We start from the raw sequence: 18,188 nt of genomic DNA on the forward strand, positions 1-18,188 counted from the left end.
AGGGGTAGGTTATGTCTAGTTCTACTCTTTTCAAATAATTTTCAATTATGTCAGTAATTTCTTTATTTAAACTATTAAGCTCAATAATTAATACAAATAGTAAGTTCTTTAAAATGTAATCTTCTGAATGTACAGTACAATTAAAGTGGCAAGTTTTGATGGTTGCAAATATCAGATTGCATTTACATCTGTGCTCTTTCATGAACAGAATTCATGAATATAATTCAGAATAAACAATGCTTTTGCACCGAATAAGAGATTAATAACTCAGAGGCTTTTAAGGAGTGACTGGAACCCAGTATATAAGGATGTGTTTTCCGTCTTGAAAATTTCGGGTGCTCTTTGCCTTGGGCTGATCTGGAGAATTCAAGCATTAACCTGGAAATAACCTAAAAGATAATGAAATAAAAAATTATTATAGTCCCCCCCCAAATTCCTTCTAACTCCTACATTGCGTGCGAGCAAATGTAAAACAGGAGAACCGCATGTTTCTCAGAATGTGTGAATGTACATAAAAATGTTTATAAAAGATCACTTTTTCTATGAACAAAACTTTCAACGTTTTATCTAAGCTAAGCAAGATAAGCAAAGGAGAATGGGCCAACTCCTGTGTACGAAAATTGCAAGAGTAGACACACAAAACAAATTGATAAGGAAAAACATCGCACAGCACTGTGTAAATTTTCTCGCCCCAATTAAGATAAGCCAATTTCTTTCTTCAGTTATCAAAGTCTTTTTAAAATCTAGGCGCCACGATAGCCGGAGTGGTTAAAGCTAAATCCCGCAGAGCGAAGAGTATCGTTGGTTAATGGATTCGATTCCCGGTCTCTAGGCCTTGGATTTTATTTATAGAAATTTATATTAAAATATTTTTACTAGTCACCTCCGTCCACAGCACCTAATTTGGTAATTGGAACGTAAAGCCCTCCTGATTAAATAGAAATTAAACTTTACTTTCTTGATTTACGCGTATTCCTAAAATACAGAAATAATTAAAAAATTAAAACCCAAATTTTCACTTGGGTAGACTCTATCAATGTGGAAAATTAATTTTCTAATTAGAGTGCTAAACATGCGCAACGGTCATGTTACGTCAGCAGCTTTTGTTCATACCAGTATTATGAATTTTGTAATACACTTTGCTTACTTATCCTACAAATGAAAATGGTAGTAGGATATTTTGGACTTCCAAATGCATTTCGAAATAGTCAGTTGGTGTTGGTGATGTAGTTATATGCGCCAATTAGTAAGCTAAAATCCCTAGTTCGATTCTCGCGTGCAAAACTTTAATAGTAAAAATGAGCCTTTAGCCCACGTTCTTGACTCTTAATTTGGTAGTTAGACGTTGAGGCGATTACTCTACTTTACTTTTTAGTGTTTTAGTAGTGTGTTTTTTACTGTTGCGATCTGCGCAAAACGTTTTAGTAGCACAAAAACAAAGCAAAAAATATAAATAATAAAAATAGTACTTTTTACTTATAAAAGTGATTGTGGAATCCAATAAGGAAAAATGTTTTTTAATTATTAATTTATGAAAAGATCAATGGTTGGACTTGATGCCGTATTTATAGAAAAGTTAAATTCATAAATAATATAAATAAAAATACTGAAAATTTTATTAACAATTTATTATTTTCAGTTTTAAAAGTTAATCAGATGTTTTAGACTATTATTTTTATCCACTTTCTTATTTATTAATTAAAACTTTATCTAAATTTTTGTAGGTTATGATTTAACGTTTCAAGGATAATGGTTGGGTTCAAATAAATAATTATAATTATAATATTTATGAAAATAAAATATTTTAAACTGATTCAAAGCGTACGGTTATTTAGTTAATCAGTGTGGTGATGAAGCTGCTTCGAAAATATGTTTGTTTTTGCGGTTTATTTTACAGTTTATATTTTGTATTATTTTATACAAAATAAAAGCGAGATTATGAATGGCATTTCACTCGATTCGCACAACGTGCGATGGAACATAAATCACAACATCCCAATGATTGTATTCGTCGTTGAAGTGGATATTTAAGTCTCAAGACAACACTATGATTTAATTTCATTATTATTGCATTTCTTACATTCTTAGCCGCCACTAAGTCCATGCCTCAACATAAATTCTTCGAAGCTTTTCTTGGGCAAAGGAAAAATTCTTACTCGACTGTATGACTAATAAATAAAATGAAAGTTATTTGATTCACCTAATGACGTATCGCTTTTAATGATGTATGCACACTTTCAACACAATTATTATTAAATTTTTCAGTTTATTACAATGCCTATTAAGCCTCTCGAAAAATAGGGGGCTGAATGATTAGATGTATGAAGTCCCTGGATATACGAGGTAGTGGCTATTAAATAACGAGACTGATGCTGCTACAGAAGAACTATGCATACGCCAAATCCTAACGACCGACAGCTTTCTCTTTAAAATTGCAGCGTCTCACGTGTTTGTAGAGAAATCAGTCTGACCGGAACCATCGTTTGGGTAAGAGGTGTTAGTTTCGTTTCGCCGAAAACATGATACTACACATGTAGCAGAGCAACGAATTGTCGTGAAATTTCACATCTAACTGGGTACAACCGCTACTGAAACTTATCTTTCATTAAAAGAAGTTTATGGCGATGAATATTAATCACGTGCGCGAGGTTTTGAGTGATTCAAGCGTTTCCAAGATAGCCGAGAAGACGTGGGAGATGATGACTGTCCCGGGTCGCCTTTCCTCGTCCAAAACGGATGAAAAGATCGATTATAATTAATCAACATACTACCGTGAAAGAGTAAGGAAAAAACGACCCGATTTGTGGAAGAACAAGTCATGAGTTCTCCATTAAGACAACGTGCCGGCTCACATTGCATTGTCTGTCAAGACGTTTCTAGCCAAGTACAACATCCCAGTTTTAGGTCATCCGTTTTATTCGCCTGACCTGGCCCCATGTGACTTTTATCTGTTCCCCAAAGTCAAATCTGCATTAAAAGGAATACGATTTCAGTCCTTTGAAGCTGTGAAAGAAAAAGCGGCACGCGTCATGCAGGAGCTTACAGAAAAAGACTTCCAGCACTGTTTCGAACAATGATAAATTCGCATGGAGCGCTGTAGGGATAGTGGAGGGGTGTATATTGAAGGTGATAATAACTAAATATGTATAAATTTAAAATAAAATGTTTTACAGCAATAGTCTCGTTATTTAATAGCCACACCTTATATTCCCGTTTGTGCGGTAAATGATTAAATTTTGATTCGTTTATACATAGTAATTATAATTCGGAGAATCGTCTTCTTCTTCTATCTAATCACTGCAATCGTAGGGGGTTGAACGATGCGAAAGACACGAAATTACCATTACTGTCAATGAAATGGTTTAAGAATTAATAATTGCCATTGAAGTGGAGGTTCGAACGGATGGTTGAGTTGGTGAACTTCTGTCACGCAGAATCGCAGGGTAGTTCGTGATGATTATTGATGTGTGCACTCTAAGTTTCCTTTCTTGAAGTATGTCGGTCTGTGGATAGAGTGTCTCCCCTTTACATTTCCTTTCACTGTGTGCTAGTCTCTCATAGTCTATTTCTTACAGGGCTGAACACTTCTAATCTCAGCCACTGCAAAATCAGTTAAAATTATGAAAAGACACTAGATTTTTACTTCATCTTTCTGGCTGAAATATATACAGGGTGAACCAGTAAGTATTGTCCATAGTCCTACTGTGTGTAGTACATCTAAAGTGAAGTTCAATGACTTATTGGACAACTTCATATTTTCCACTGTTCTTGAGTGACGTCACTTTTAATTTTTTTTTTTAAATCATTACTTTTTTGCAATAAAAATGTTATTACTCAGAAAGTTTTAGTCCGAATTCGATTCTGATGACACGATTAGAAAGACAGATAAATTTTCTAAAAATTGATACCATTTAGAACCATAAGTTATTCTCCAAACAGCCTCAATCTTCCTCCGAATGCTGGAAAAATAAAAGTAACCGAGATTTTTAAGAAAACTCACTCGGCCGTTATGTGATCATTATCCGACCTAGGTGCTGGCACATTTTATAAAAGTTTCCTTGTTTAATGGGCTTTCAAACGGTATATCATTTTCCAGGATTCCTTTTATCTTCGTACGAGAAATTACGTTTGTTTTACAAGAAAACGTGTTCACGAGCACTCAACAGTGTTAGTTATCAAGTTGTTTAATTCATTGAAAACTCTTTTAGATGGACCAGTAGTTTCTCAAATATTTCAGAGAGTTAAGATTTTTTATTTTTATTTATTTATTTATTTTATTTTTTTTAAAGTGCAATTTGTAACCTTTGACTTCCTTATTTAAAGGCAGCCTACATTAAAATTGACTACTGGTCCATCTAAAAGAGTTTTCAATGACTTAAACAACTTGATAACTAACACTGGTGAGTGCTCGTGAACATGTTTTCTTGTAAAACAAACTTAATTTCTCATACAAAGATAAAAGGAATCCTGGAAAATGATATACCGTTTGAAAGCCCATTAAACAAGGAAACTTTTATAAAAAAAAAGTGCCAGCACCTAGGTCGGATAATGATCACATAACGGCCGAATGAGTTTTCTTAATAATCTCGGTTACTTTTATTTTTCCAGCATCCGGAGTAAGATTGAGGCTGTTTGGAGAATAACTTATGGTTCGAAATGGTATCAATTTTTAGAAAATTTATCTGTCTTTCTAATCGTGTCATCAGAATCGAATTCGGACTAAAACTTTCTGAGTAATAACATTTTAATTGCAAAAAAGTAATGATTTAAAAAAAAAAAATTAAAAGTGACGTCACTCAAGAACAGTGGAAAATATGAAGTTGTCCAATACGTCATTGAACTCCACTTTAGATGTACTACACACAGTTGGCCTATGGACAATACTTACTGGTTCACCCTGTATACATAGTTTTGAAACGCCTAAGTCGGTTTTTAAAAGATAGTGGCGATTTATAAATATTTTTTCTCCTAATTTTTCCTTAGGAATGTTCATTCGTTATTGTAAGAGATATGTAAATTTTGTAATCCGTTTTAAATAAAATGTGGGTTGTCAACAATGGGTAGAATCCCATTAGAAAGTAGTAAATGTATATTTGTGCAATATAGGGTTTAAATTTATGTATGCATAGACACCAAATAATTTAATTACGTCCCATGTAAAATAGAGTAATGAAAAATAGAAAATAAACCAATTAAACTGAATGGATACAATTTAGTTAAAACTTGGCAATGAATTAAACTTTGTACAATTGGGTAAACATGTTTTTGTTTCAATTTTATTTGCCGTAAGTAGATTGTATTATACTCGGAGTTGCAGCACAGTATGCGTTGTTATTATTTAAAGAGGGAATGAAGACTGAAGAAATTACAGAACAAATATAAGTTAGTCCAAGCCAAATCAAAATCATACAAAATCAAGTACAAAGTGAAGCATGATTTACAGTTACTTCATTTTCGTTTGTTGAACAAATTAAATTTCCCATCTTTGTTGAATAGTTTGCTTTCATCTTCCCTTGTTTTATTCCTGTTTACAATTAGAGTCGCTGATGCGAATACAGTTAGACTTACAAACTCGTTCTGTCTCTTCGTATTTCCTTTTCATAGTTTTCACCGTGCTAGGAGGCCAAGAGCTCATATTTTTGAAAAGCGAAATAGAGCTAGAAATTAATTGGAATTATTAAGTTACTCTCATGCATAACTTCTACGCTCGCCTGCCTGCAAGGGTTACCCATAAAGGGGTAAATAACTAGGAATAAATTGAAAACTGCTTGTCCAAAAAATGTAGACAGTAATCACCAAAAACAGAATCTATAGGCTCTCTGAAATATACAAAACTCAAGTAAATATAGTTCATCCTCTGTAACAAGCACTCGTTAGCTCCTTCACGAAACAACTTTTACACTAATAGTTTCTTTTAGTATTTCCACAAATAGAAAGAAACCTAGAAAAGGCTTAAAATGATCTTCTACCTACAAAAGTAAATATAATTGAACGCAAATCTGTTCACTGAGTTTTGATAAAGTAATTCTTTCTTTTCTAATTTATATGTAATAGTTATTTATTTAACAAGTGTGGAAAGTAGTACTTTTCCTCACGCGAGGCAGGGTTTGCACGCACGAGCGAGCGAAGCGATGCGAGTGCAAGTGCAAGTTGCCGAGTGTGAGGAAAATACTTTACACTAGAGTTAAATATTATATTTTTTCTGCAACCATTTATTAACTAATAAAATTAAAAATTTCATTTTTACAGTCTACAAAAAGTAACTTATTTATTATAAACATTTATTGTTATATTACAATTATTTACATTACTTACGTATTCACATTACTTATTACATTTTCTGCTGTTTCTTTTATTGATGGAGGAGTGTTTTCTAAACAGGCATCACTAGAATCCATTTTAAATTTCTATAAGGTAACACTATAACCTTTTTAACTGTTATAATTAAAAATATCTAATTATTTATTAAAGTATTATTTTTATTTCTATATTCCTTTCAATTTTTATTTTATTTTTTAATATTCGTTTTTTAATTATTTAAATAAAATAAATTTAAATAAGCTTATTAGAGTTTTACAGAAAATATTTATGTTAATAACAAAACTTCTTATATCAAGGAAGCACAATAAAGTTTTTCCACTCACTTGTGCGGAAAGTGACACTAATGGGAATTTCCCCCCACTAGTGTGGGAAGTTGGGCATTACACAGCTGATTTTAATTGAGTAATGAGAACTTCCCTACATGGTTGCAGAAAAAATTATTTTACGTAGTTTTTTCAGGTGTTTAACATCCAAATACCAAATTACGGCTAAAGCTTATACGGTATAATTACTATTTTACGAATTAAATAAAAAGTAGCTACACGCTGGGACTCGAACTTGGAATATTCTATTTCCTAGTCCGATCTTATAACCACTACACCAACCCAACTGACTAACTCAATTTACATAAATCCATACAAAACGTTAGTTAGTCTCTTCTGTATTTATTAGGTAAAGTTAGACTGACAGTATGAGAAATGATATATTTATGTCCCAAACTGAACTTTGGTTTTTGTTTACTTTCTTAAAGCTATCTACTAATATTATGGATATTATCTTTAGCTTAAACTTTGTCCAACTTAGGTGTATAAACTTACTTAGTTTGATATGCAAAATTCTCTTAGTAAGGGTTGTGCTTGAAAGTGAACGCCTGTTATACTTCAGTCTCCATCTTCTAGGTTCTCATTAACTTCTGATTATCTAGCGCACTATTAAACTGTTTTATAACAGCTGTGAAATTGTTCAAAAATCCATTTACTAAACACTCTTTTATAATACGATATATTAATGACTTTTGTTATTTTTGTGTTCCCAAAACATGAGATAAACTCTTCTCTCTCCATACACACACGTTCTCTCTTTTAAATATATACGAGTATGTCGCAGGTAAATGGTATCTAGGCAAAAAGCAACCATCTTGGAGATTACATCCAAGCAGGCGAAACGTTCTTTATCAGGATTACTTGATATATATCTAGGATAATACTGTTGTTCTTGGTAAATACCAGCATCTTCCTAAGAGCTTTTAGTAGAATGTTATTCAAGATTTATTTTACCATGTCAGTTAGGTTGTTTTATTTATTTCTGAAAGATACGGTAAATAATTTACGTTAATAAAAGTTTTATTTTAAAGTTATAATAGAAAAGAGAAATATTTACTACCATATCTCCTCTTCATTTACTATCATGTAGTAAACAGATGTATATCTGTTATAAAAAGTATTATGTACAGGGTGACCAGAGTTATATGCTCCACCCACTTTTTTTTTTTAACGGCGGGAAATTTCGAAAAAATAGAAAACACTTATTTAATCATTTTTAGTCTAGTTTATTTTCAGTGATTGTCCCATTTTTTTAAACCCCTGTGTCTCGAGATACAGCATCCAACTTTTGTTTTTCCAAAGGAGCGTTATATTTTTTTTGCATATTTCTATAGTATTTGAGCTCCTAAATACAACAAAACAAAAATTTGAAATCGGTTAGGTTTTTCAAAAGTTATGGTAATTTAAAATATGAAAAACAAATTTCTGCTTACTGTCAAAATTACGTTATTTTTTTTAAAGAATCTGTTCAAACTGGGCACAATCAACGGATAGGCAAGCCAAAACTCTGGACTCCCACGCTTTGCTTGTAGCAGCACTTATGGTGGCGAAGTCAAGATCTAGGCTGGATAGAGTTATTCAACGTTCAGGTTGTTTTTTCTTCAAACGTTTGGTGTGGAGTTTTAGGAAATCAACTAATCGGTCCATACTTCTACAGAGAAAACTTAACTGGTGCAAGGTATCTAACTTTTTTTAAGAGACACTTTGCCAGTACTGCTTGAAGATGTTCCTCTACAATGTCGACTAGATATGTATTTTCAACAAGATGGTTGCGCGGCACATAATGCGAGAGTTCGAGGTTATCTGGACAGAAATTTCCATGAAAAGTGCTTAGGGGCTCGTTGTCCCATCCAATGGCCACCTCAATCTCTGGACTTAACCCCAATGGACTATTTTTTGTGGGGATATCTAAAAAATAAAGTGTGCAGTAACCTTAATCCCGTGGCTTCAGTCAATAATCTGAAACGTCGAATAACTCTAGCCTGCCTAGATCTTGACTTTGCCACCATAAGTGTTGCTACAAGCAAAGCGTGGGAGTCAGAGTTTTGGCTTGCCCATCCGTTGATTGTGCCCAGTTAGAACAGATTCTTTAAAAAAAATAACGTAATTTTGACAGTAAACTGAAATTTGTTTTTCATATTTTAAATTACCATAACTTTTGAAAAACCTAACCGATTTCAAAAAATTTTTTTTTGTTTTTTTTAGGAGCTCAAATACTATAAAAATATGCAATAAAAAATATAACGTTCCATTTGAAAAAACAAAGTTGGATGCTGTATCTCGAAATACAAGGGTTTAAAAAATTGGTTCAATTACTGAAAATAAACTAGACTAAAAATGATTAAATACGTGTTCTTTATTTTTTCGAAATTTCCCGCCGCTTACAAAAAAAGTGGGTGGAGCATATAACTCTGGTCACCCTGTATATTAAAAATTATTATTATTTAGTTGTCAGTAAACTTGCAATCTAATGTGATTAATTTATTCGATATAATTTTCATTTCAAGTGTATGATATCGATTGTGTAGGTGGTGCCATACAAAAGTTTTGCCGTCCGCGACTACAATAAGGCAGTCTCCCAGGCCCGAACGAGCATAATGAGAACCACTCGGGGACCGCAGTTATCTTCCTTCAAGACTTATGAACTGCAAGTAAGGATGACAATGAAACAGCTGACTCCTAGTCCCACAGGTGCGTCAGTAGTTACTTTTTTAATTATTTTTCAAAAGTACATCTTGGAAACACAAAATTTAAATGTAATTATGAGTTATTTAGTGTTGATTTTTTTTTTCACAAATAATTTGTTAAAATTAGCTGGTTTCGGTGAACATTGTGTTCATCCTTGCAATAAGGCATCACCAAACTAAATTTCTTTGCAGAATCTTCTGTTTTATTTCATTTTTTAAATCATTTCAATGCTGTGCATGAACATAAAGGCAATTTTTCCATCACACTCCTTAAAGTCATGTTCTCCTACTCCGAACACTTTAATAATATTTATTTATTAACAAAAACACATGTTTCCCAATCATGCTTCTCTGTGTTAATAATGATATTTCTCCATCTATCCTCTACCCTCTCAAGTAGTATAATCACAAATTGTCTGTTAGCTTGTACATACAGCTCGGTCTTACCTTCTCACTTTTTTGTTCTTCTGAACACATCACTTTATATTCATTGATTTGGTAAAATTTCTGAAATGTTTGCCGAAACATTGAGAAGGTGTGAAAAAAGCATTTAAAAAGGTAAGACTAATGTTCATAGATTTGAGTACGAACCATAACCAACCATTTGAAACAAGTTAAATTATGAAAAATTTTTGGTAAAGTGAGAAAAAAATCTTTGATTTAGCAAGGTTCATTAGCCAAGAGACTAGACTCAAAACTAAATGAAGTATGGACGACCATTTAAGGGATATTTTTAAAATTGATTTCAATTCTAGTGAAAAATCTTCATGGTTCCAACCGTAGGATGTTAGGGGGATGTACTCAGAAGATAAACCTAATTTTTTTTGTTCTTGCAATTAGAATTGAATCTTGTTGTGAGACTAATTCTTAATTTTTTAACTGTGTGATGATATTAAATCCTAACAAAAAGCAGTTTAAAAATAAATGGGCCTCATTAAAAGGATCATTGTTTTAAAAATTTGCTGTAGTTTATCATAGTAAAAAGTTTAGGAAAAAATGGAGGCAATCAGCTAAATAAAAGTAAAGTAGTGAATAAATAATACAAATTAACAGGATTAAATGGTGAATTAAAGATAAATATACAACTAATCAAAAAAATACCCAAATTTATACTTCTTGCAAAGGTGATACTTTGTATGGCCAACGATGAGAAACTTCCCACCTCTTTGAAGCACTATCATTATCTTATTTATTTAAGTTTCAAGTTAGTAGATCCCTTCAAATAGCTGGAGGATTCCAATATTTTATTTATTTACTTTAAATAGAGGGATATCACTAAAGGCTGCACATCGCCTGTGGGTAGTTAATAAAACTACATCCATTCAAAGTTTGCCTTCAAGAACCAAGGTAAATCAGGAAACCTGAAGGAGCCCTACACAGATAGTCAGATTGTAACAACACAAGTTTGCCTGAGGATGTAAACTTTTCAATGAATTTTGCTTTGATAAAAAGCGGGATTTATCCTCTTCGAAGAACCGGGAAATAATAATAGGTCTTCCTATTGAAGATGGTTTTGCTCGTAGATTACAAGTACTGCTAAGTACAGCCAACATTTCTAAAACTTCAGAATCATTTTTGAAAAATCGTACTTTTGAAATTCGTATTTAGAAATCGTGGAACGGTCTGAATTTTTCTTTAAATAATCAATAACTGCATGTAATTCTTAAAGAGGGTCCTGAGTAGAAGATTGGACTAGTCATTTGAAAAAAAATTGTGCACATATAACGGGGTTTTTTGATTGCTTGATGTATTTCAATCAACAACTTAAACACTGACAGAATATTTCAAATAAATAAAATCATAACTAAAAATTGAGGAAATTAGACTATAAAATCGATATAAAATAACATTCACAGATTAGCAGTGTTGTCCATAGGAATGTTAATCTCATGGGAAACGTCCTGTGGGATGGGATGGGACAGCACACATTTGTATTTCCCATGGTAGTCGATACTTGATATTGTAAAATAAATTTAGGCTGAAATTTGCAGTTGCGTAAGTGCAGCAAAATTGATAGGAAATTGACAGTGTGCTGAATGAGCAGAGTGACTCAGAAATAGAATGAGAGTGTCAGAATGATACTGAATTGTCATACTTAGATTATACTTTTGAGTGTTAAAGTTAATAAATTTTGTCCTTTTGCATGTCTCTTTGTACATGTAATCCTATTTAGTAGACACTAAACGTAAACTTTCATAAATTTAATAATTTTATTTGAACTGTATTCCATATTAATATTATAATGGGAATCCCGTGGGATGGGATGGGATGGGACAGGCATAAATTGCCATGGGATGGGATGAGACGGGACAGAAAAATATGTCCCATGGACAAGCCTGTAGATTAGAAAATTCCAGCAATTTGCAAATAGAGAGGTAGATGGACAATTATAATGGCTAGACAGTATGGCAGCTTAACAACATAGGCGATTGAATTGGTACTCTTCTGTTGGCAAAATCTTACTAAGATAAATTCATTGTTTTCTTTGTTTGTCTTGCCGCCGAGGAAGAAATCGAACAATTTTGGGGTGAAATTTGCTTGACATGTTTTATCTGCTTCTAACCAACCCTCAGTATTAGTTCAGTTTTTAGCATTTTTCAATCTTTTAAATTTCTGAATAAAAATAAAAAAATGCTCGCAAAACACAATTTATTTTAGTTGGATAGAAAACATGCCTGATTATTAATAAAAATATTTTATGGTGCCAAAAACTGTTTAGGTGAACTCATGTGGTGGCCGTAGCGGCCAAGATTTATTAGAGATAACATCCTTTACCTTAAACCTGATTAGCTATATAAAATTTCTCTGGTACAAGGAAATATATCTGTACGTATAAAATATATACACAAATAAGAGTTTAAGCAGCATTCCGGACAAAATGGCGGCGCTATAAAGTTAGTATAATAGTAAAAATACTATCTGTATACTGGAACAGTGATAAAACAAGACTGTTTCCTCTTGTTAAATCTGCATTAAATGCACCAGTTTATTGTGTTTTTATCTTGTATACTCGTATTGCAAGAGCATGTTTTTTAAAGAAAAGATTCGTCTAAAATTCTGTCATCTCTTCTTTATCTACTTCACTTTGATAAATATGGTCAACTAAAAAACTGTTATTCGTCCCATTAACACAATACTTCAACAAGATATTTACCAAATTATATATCATTTAATATTTATATATAGCTGATAAAAGTTACTATTTCAACTAGATCATTAAGAGTTCGACTTGATACACACATTTTTACGGCACTTTGGAGAAACTGCAACAAGAAAATTCGACTTTGGTAGCCTTTTCCGAGCGAATTCCTCCACCTGGTAAGAAAATATAGTTGGAGATATGGGGAGCAGAGAATAGATAGAGATAAAACTAGTGAGTAGATTGACAGAGATTTATTGTATGGTAAGGTGATGCCGAAATACATAATATATTAAACTAGACATAGATTTACACTAATTATCGTTACCGAGTTAATTGAGCGATGACTAAATCCATTACAGTATTGTAGGATGACGGTAGCGATAAAATTTTTGTATTAATTATTAATTTATACAAAGATTTTATTTTCACACATTCTGATATTTTATTTTAATAATAATGTTTAATATTAGGAAATTTAATTTATAATTATTTAATATTAGGGATTAGGGCGGTTAGTAGCTAAAAAGTGGTTAGGGATTCCCACGCGGATTAGAGTTTTTTTCCTAAGAGCATTACACTCACTCTCCTGAGGCCGGTAATGCTCTGAAAAAAAAAGCTCCGGGCGCGTGAGAAGTTAACGTGCCTTAAATTAAAAAAATATATATATTTTTATATTTGAATTTAGTAATTTTTGTAAATGTACTTCACATTGATTGGCTAATTCTCCAACAATCTTGGGAACACCTGGGCGTCATTTTATGAGAGTGATTTTCATTCGGTAAACTTCTGATAATCCTCTGTTCAGAAAGATTTATTTGTTTTGTTTACCCAAAACATATTGTTCCTACAGAGTATAAATCTACCATTTATTTTATTTTATTCTTATAAAATATAAATATAAAATGTTTTGTTTCTTATTGCCAGTTTGACACTAAAATGGAGGAAAAATTATCTTGCTTCATTAACCCCTTTGAGGTCAATTTAATATTCGTTTGACGTCGCTCATTATTGAGCTCTTAAAAACATGACAACAGTTCTCGCTAGATCAACTTTTTGACACTTACCTTCGCATATAGTTATCGCTTAAGATTCAAATCAACCAATCACAAATTTGCAAGTTCTAAATTGCTGGCAATTTCCACAAAACCTAATATTTATGCGATAGATTTGAAAACGTTTATGTTCGGTCAGACCTACTTATGAGTTGCGTTATTTTTTTTGTTCTCATTGGTTGGTTTCCTTGTGATGTTGGTTATGTCTTTGAGGGCAGCCCCCTTTATTCGAGGCTCCCTTTAACAGGTATCCATGACAACTCACTAATGTCGTTTCTATTTTAAATAATGAGGACCTTCAAGGCTGCGACTCAGATCATCAGAATGCCCACTTTCTACTCCTAGTTTCATCTCAAATCATCCATGTATCCCTGATGCTCTTTCATTGTCTCTTTTCCGGCTTCGAACGTAACGTCTGCGAGCGAAATGCCAACTTTGGTAAAGAAGACTGAACACCTTACTGCTTACTACCTACCACACTCTCTACAAAGCGGATCCTCCAGAGTGTTTTATAAACAACAGAGCACTGTGAATATGACAGCAATGCTAACTACATGTTTTTGCTTTCTGCTAAGGATGTATGGTGTGTGAGACTGTTGTGGGTTCTTAAGACACATCTTGCAAGAGCCTCTATTCGTGAACTCCCCCAGTACGGGGTATGAGCAGGAGGCTAGGGATATCTATCTCGTAAACAGTTATATGGATGAAGCAGCTGAAGACTTCAGACTCCTTCCTTCTTGCGATGATGTCGGCCTCTTCTGGAATAACTTGATCTACTCTGCACCCTGGAAACCAATACAACCGCAGATATTTTATGTTTCGCCAGGACTCCCTGCTACCAACTATGGCCCATATATTATTAATACTGTTTCAGTCACGGCTCAAGGTGGAGTCAATTTTTCTATTTATTTCTTGATATTATGTATAATACTAGTTCGATAACGGTCGGATATATTAAATGCTCAAATATTTATCCAATTAAAAGAGATCTAAAAAAGGATATAAATAAACGAGTTAATAAGAAAATATTTAATATTAGAGTTTGTGTTGGCAAGGATGGGCGATAGTGGTAGGTTCCGGGAAGTAACACAAACTTACACCCTCAAAGCTACAAGGTGGTAATGGAGAGGAGATTCGAGCAGCAGTTTGGTAAATAGAATCCCCTAAGGTTGTTCTTATTAGGAGACCCTACACAGCCGACCCTTCGCAGAGTCGTGTTCTGTTCTCCATCTCCACTCTATTAACCCCTCAGGCCTTATTGGATTTACCAACACACTAACACATTTCCACTTTTTCTTTTATTTAACCCAGGATCATTTTATTTTTATAAAATCGTGCTCTTTCATGTAAAAAAAAAAAAGTATTCCCGCAAGTTATTATTACGCTAAAAATTCCACTTTATTACAAATACTATGTTGCTAATGGTCAATCATTGCTGCAGCGATGATTAGGTCCCATTTCACTTCTTCCATTTTTAGTTGCTTCAAGCTGAGGTCCTCTGCGCCTGAAGGCCTAGTCTTCTCTGGTCTGTCACACTTACCGATCTGAACTTTCTCAGAAGCATAAAGCTAACACTTCAATCACGACAACGCTAATATTAATACAAATAAATTTACAATATCAATTGTCTGAAGCTTTACCTAAGAAATTGCTTAAGCAGTTAAATAAATCAGTGTTTTTGATTAAAATTGCATACCTGTTTTTTTTTTCATTCTTAAAAACATACTACCTGAAAATTTGTTTAAAAAAAAATCTAGGCTTCCGGATAGCATTTAGGACGATCAACAAACTGAGTAACGAAGTGGACAATCTAGCTGAAACTAGAAACGCGTTACTCTAGTGGAACTCTAGCAAACTGTAAACATTGTTATAGTACGTCAATCACTTTAAACACTCCTACAAATATCACAAAAACTAATTAATATACCACATCAAACACAAACCAAACTTGCATAATGGCCTTATGAATGCAGGCAACAAAGGCTGACGAATGGACGTTATAGGACATCAGGAAATTTACAAAATATAAAGCATCAAATTATTATCAATGGCCAATTGAACTACATTATTCAAAGTCACTAATCACAGATTCCTAAACAATCAACATGTACAAACATTAAATTAAATAAACAAATTAGAATGCTGGTAATTGAATCGCAAGCAATCAAAAGGACAAACTAGATGGTTCAAACACTTGAAAGAAAAAAAATAAAATTGAAAAATCCGAAAACGTTAGAATCCCAAAAGCAGACATCTCATGACGGATTATTTTAGTTTATTTTATTCAGCATTGTGAACTATACCTTCATTTCATACGTATATATGGGATGGTACCATACTTAATAACAACAATAAGTTTCTGTTACTAACCAGATTATTTGGAAAAGAGTGTTAGTTTTGAATGTGGGTTTTATCCACATAATTCTTTTAATTCTAGCGACCGATTTTGGAGTTTATCCATCAACTGAGATGTTGTTTCATACATTTGGTGGTCAGAAATTTTGAGTTTAATAAAGTTTCCGCCTCACACAGTACTCTTGCTGTCTCAAAGAACATGTGAGACATTCCGTGTGAAACAGTAACTAATTTGAAGTTAAAATTTTATACACCAAATCAGCTTCAGATAATGGATGGTTGGTCTCCGGAGAAACCAGTCAGGAATACAGAAAAATTAGTGCTGTGAGGGTTAAAATCAGCGATATTATCCAGCACTGAGGACTTAACCACACTTTTTCAAGAGTTGGCATTGCTGTGTCAAAAATATAAAAGATAATTAGATAGAAGTTAAAAATAATTAAATTAAATATATTAATTGCATACAACATACATGACTGCATACTATTTATTATAAAAATAAATTGAAAGATAATTATTCCTCTTCTGCAAAATGTTTATTTTAAAAATAAATTAATGGTAAAAATAGAATAGCATCTCAATTAATAGGTTCAATAATTAAAAGTTGGGCAAGATAATACGTAATATAATAATACATATCAATGTAATAATATTCTGTACGGAATTTCCGTATTGTGATCTATGTGATCACATGTACTTATGGAGGATTTACAATAAATTTGTACATTCTATTACTAAGTAATGCGATATTGAGTTACCCAATATTTTTTAAATTATTTTTATTTCATTTTCTCTAGTTAGATACTATCGCTGTCGCAAAATTCGCATTCAGTAATTCTGAAACATGCTACATATTGTTGCTCCCAATTGTTCCATTTGCAAAAGAAAGAATTGTAATCTTATAAAACTTTAGAAGTTGAATTTACACCAAAAGTTTAGATTAGTGAGTCCAAAAAAAGTATTTTTCATAAAATTGGAATTTTGAGAAGTTTATACAAAGAGTACATCAAAGCTGGGCAATCAAATTAAGTTCAAAAATCAGAATATTAAGTCCAGCTATTAAACATATGATCCGCCAAGATCGCACATCTGGGAAGAACTACTTTACAGGACGGACTGTCCTTTTTCTTTTTTTTTTTGAGATGTTCGACAATTATTTGAATTTGTTCCAAAACTTTCTGTAAAGTTTCTGTCACAAGATCATCAAACTGACTACGAGCCAACTTTATCAGAACTTGTAAACAGTTAGAATGACGGTGCAGAGCACTACGATGAGTGAAACGCGATTCTTGTGGGTTAACTGGATTTCATTTTGTCTTGACATGTGAATGGGAAATTTATTTTGCTATCTGCTCCTGTCCACAACCCAATTAGCAAGGACCTACAAAGCTTACAGTCGCCTGAATGAAAAGTTTAATTCTTCTTCAAGCTAATTAACCTCCTTCCCCATTTAATTCAACTTTTGCGTTAAATATATGAAACAAGTTTTAATTTGTACCGAAAAAATTTAGTTGACGAAATGTTTGTTTAGTCTGTTAGTTGATATAATTTTTATTCCTAGCTAGACTAATTCATTATTATAAACTTTCTGGTAATTATTGATATTTGTTCTAATTTTAAAAATAATTAGCTCAAATTGATTCTGGAAACAATAGAAATCTCTTTTATGCTAGAAACGAGGTAGTAATTGTTCGACTTTTACGCAATTTCTCCATAAGCATGCTACTCAAGGCGCTCCCTGGTTCTACCTTTCTACTCCTCTGGAGGCAAGGCTCTGTTGTCATTTTCCCATTCTACGCTTCACTTCTGCAGATACCTAGCACTTCGCATCATCTGCATCTAGTGCACTTATTGCTTCACTCTTCCGCTTAACCGCTATCCAATTCTGATACGCCTCTTTAAACCTAAGCCCAAATATTCCCTACCTTTCTCAGAGTTCAACTACATGTTACACACACACACACACACACATCTCTACATAATTGTATACCTAAGCTCCTTAACAGTACCTATTCCTTTCTACCGCTTATTGAGCGTCTGCAGAGATCCTTCACCGCCTGGTGGGTGCTGAGTACGCTCACTTCTGGTACCCCAAAAGTAAGTGCTCTCTTAATCTTCTTTTTTTTACATTTCTTCTGCACATTTCACTTAACTTAACATATCTGTTGCTGTGCCGACCTCGGGCACATATCGATTTAAATTGCGTTTGCGTCATCTACCTCCTCCGCATCTGGGTGTAAGCCTTAGACGCTTACAATATTCTTTAAGTACCAAATCTTGTGCAGTTATGGAAATAATCGTATTAAAA

General features: G+C 33.0%; 1 protein-coding gene across 4 annotated transcripts in view; it reads left to right on the forward strand.

The window, feature by feature from the left end:
* Nmdar2 (glutamate ionotropic receptor NMDA type subunit 2) overlaps positions 1-18,188 on the forward strand; it is a 691,809-nt gene that overhangs the window by 444,882 nt on the left and 228,739 nt on the right. For all 4 annotated transcript variants that reach the window (XM_074142002.1, XM_074142021.1, XM_074142012.1 and 1 more), the window contains one exon: positions 9,173-9,335. In XM_074142002.1, the coding sequence (XP_073998103.1) occupies positions 9,173-9,335 (163 nt within the window). The remainder of the gene's footprint in view (positions 1-9,172; positions 9,336-18,188) is intronic.

This window comes from Rhodnius prolixus, unplaced genomic scaffold, assembly GCF_049639745.1.
Source record: "Rhodnius prolixus isolate KJV_2025 unplaced genomic scaffold, Rpr scaffold_1, whole genome shotgun sequence".
Lineage (NCBI taxonomy): Eukaryota > Metazoa > Arthropoda > Insecta > Hemiptera > Reduviidae > Rhodnius > Rhodnius prolixus.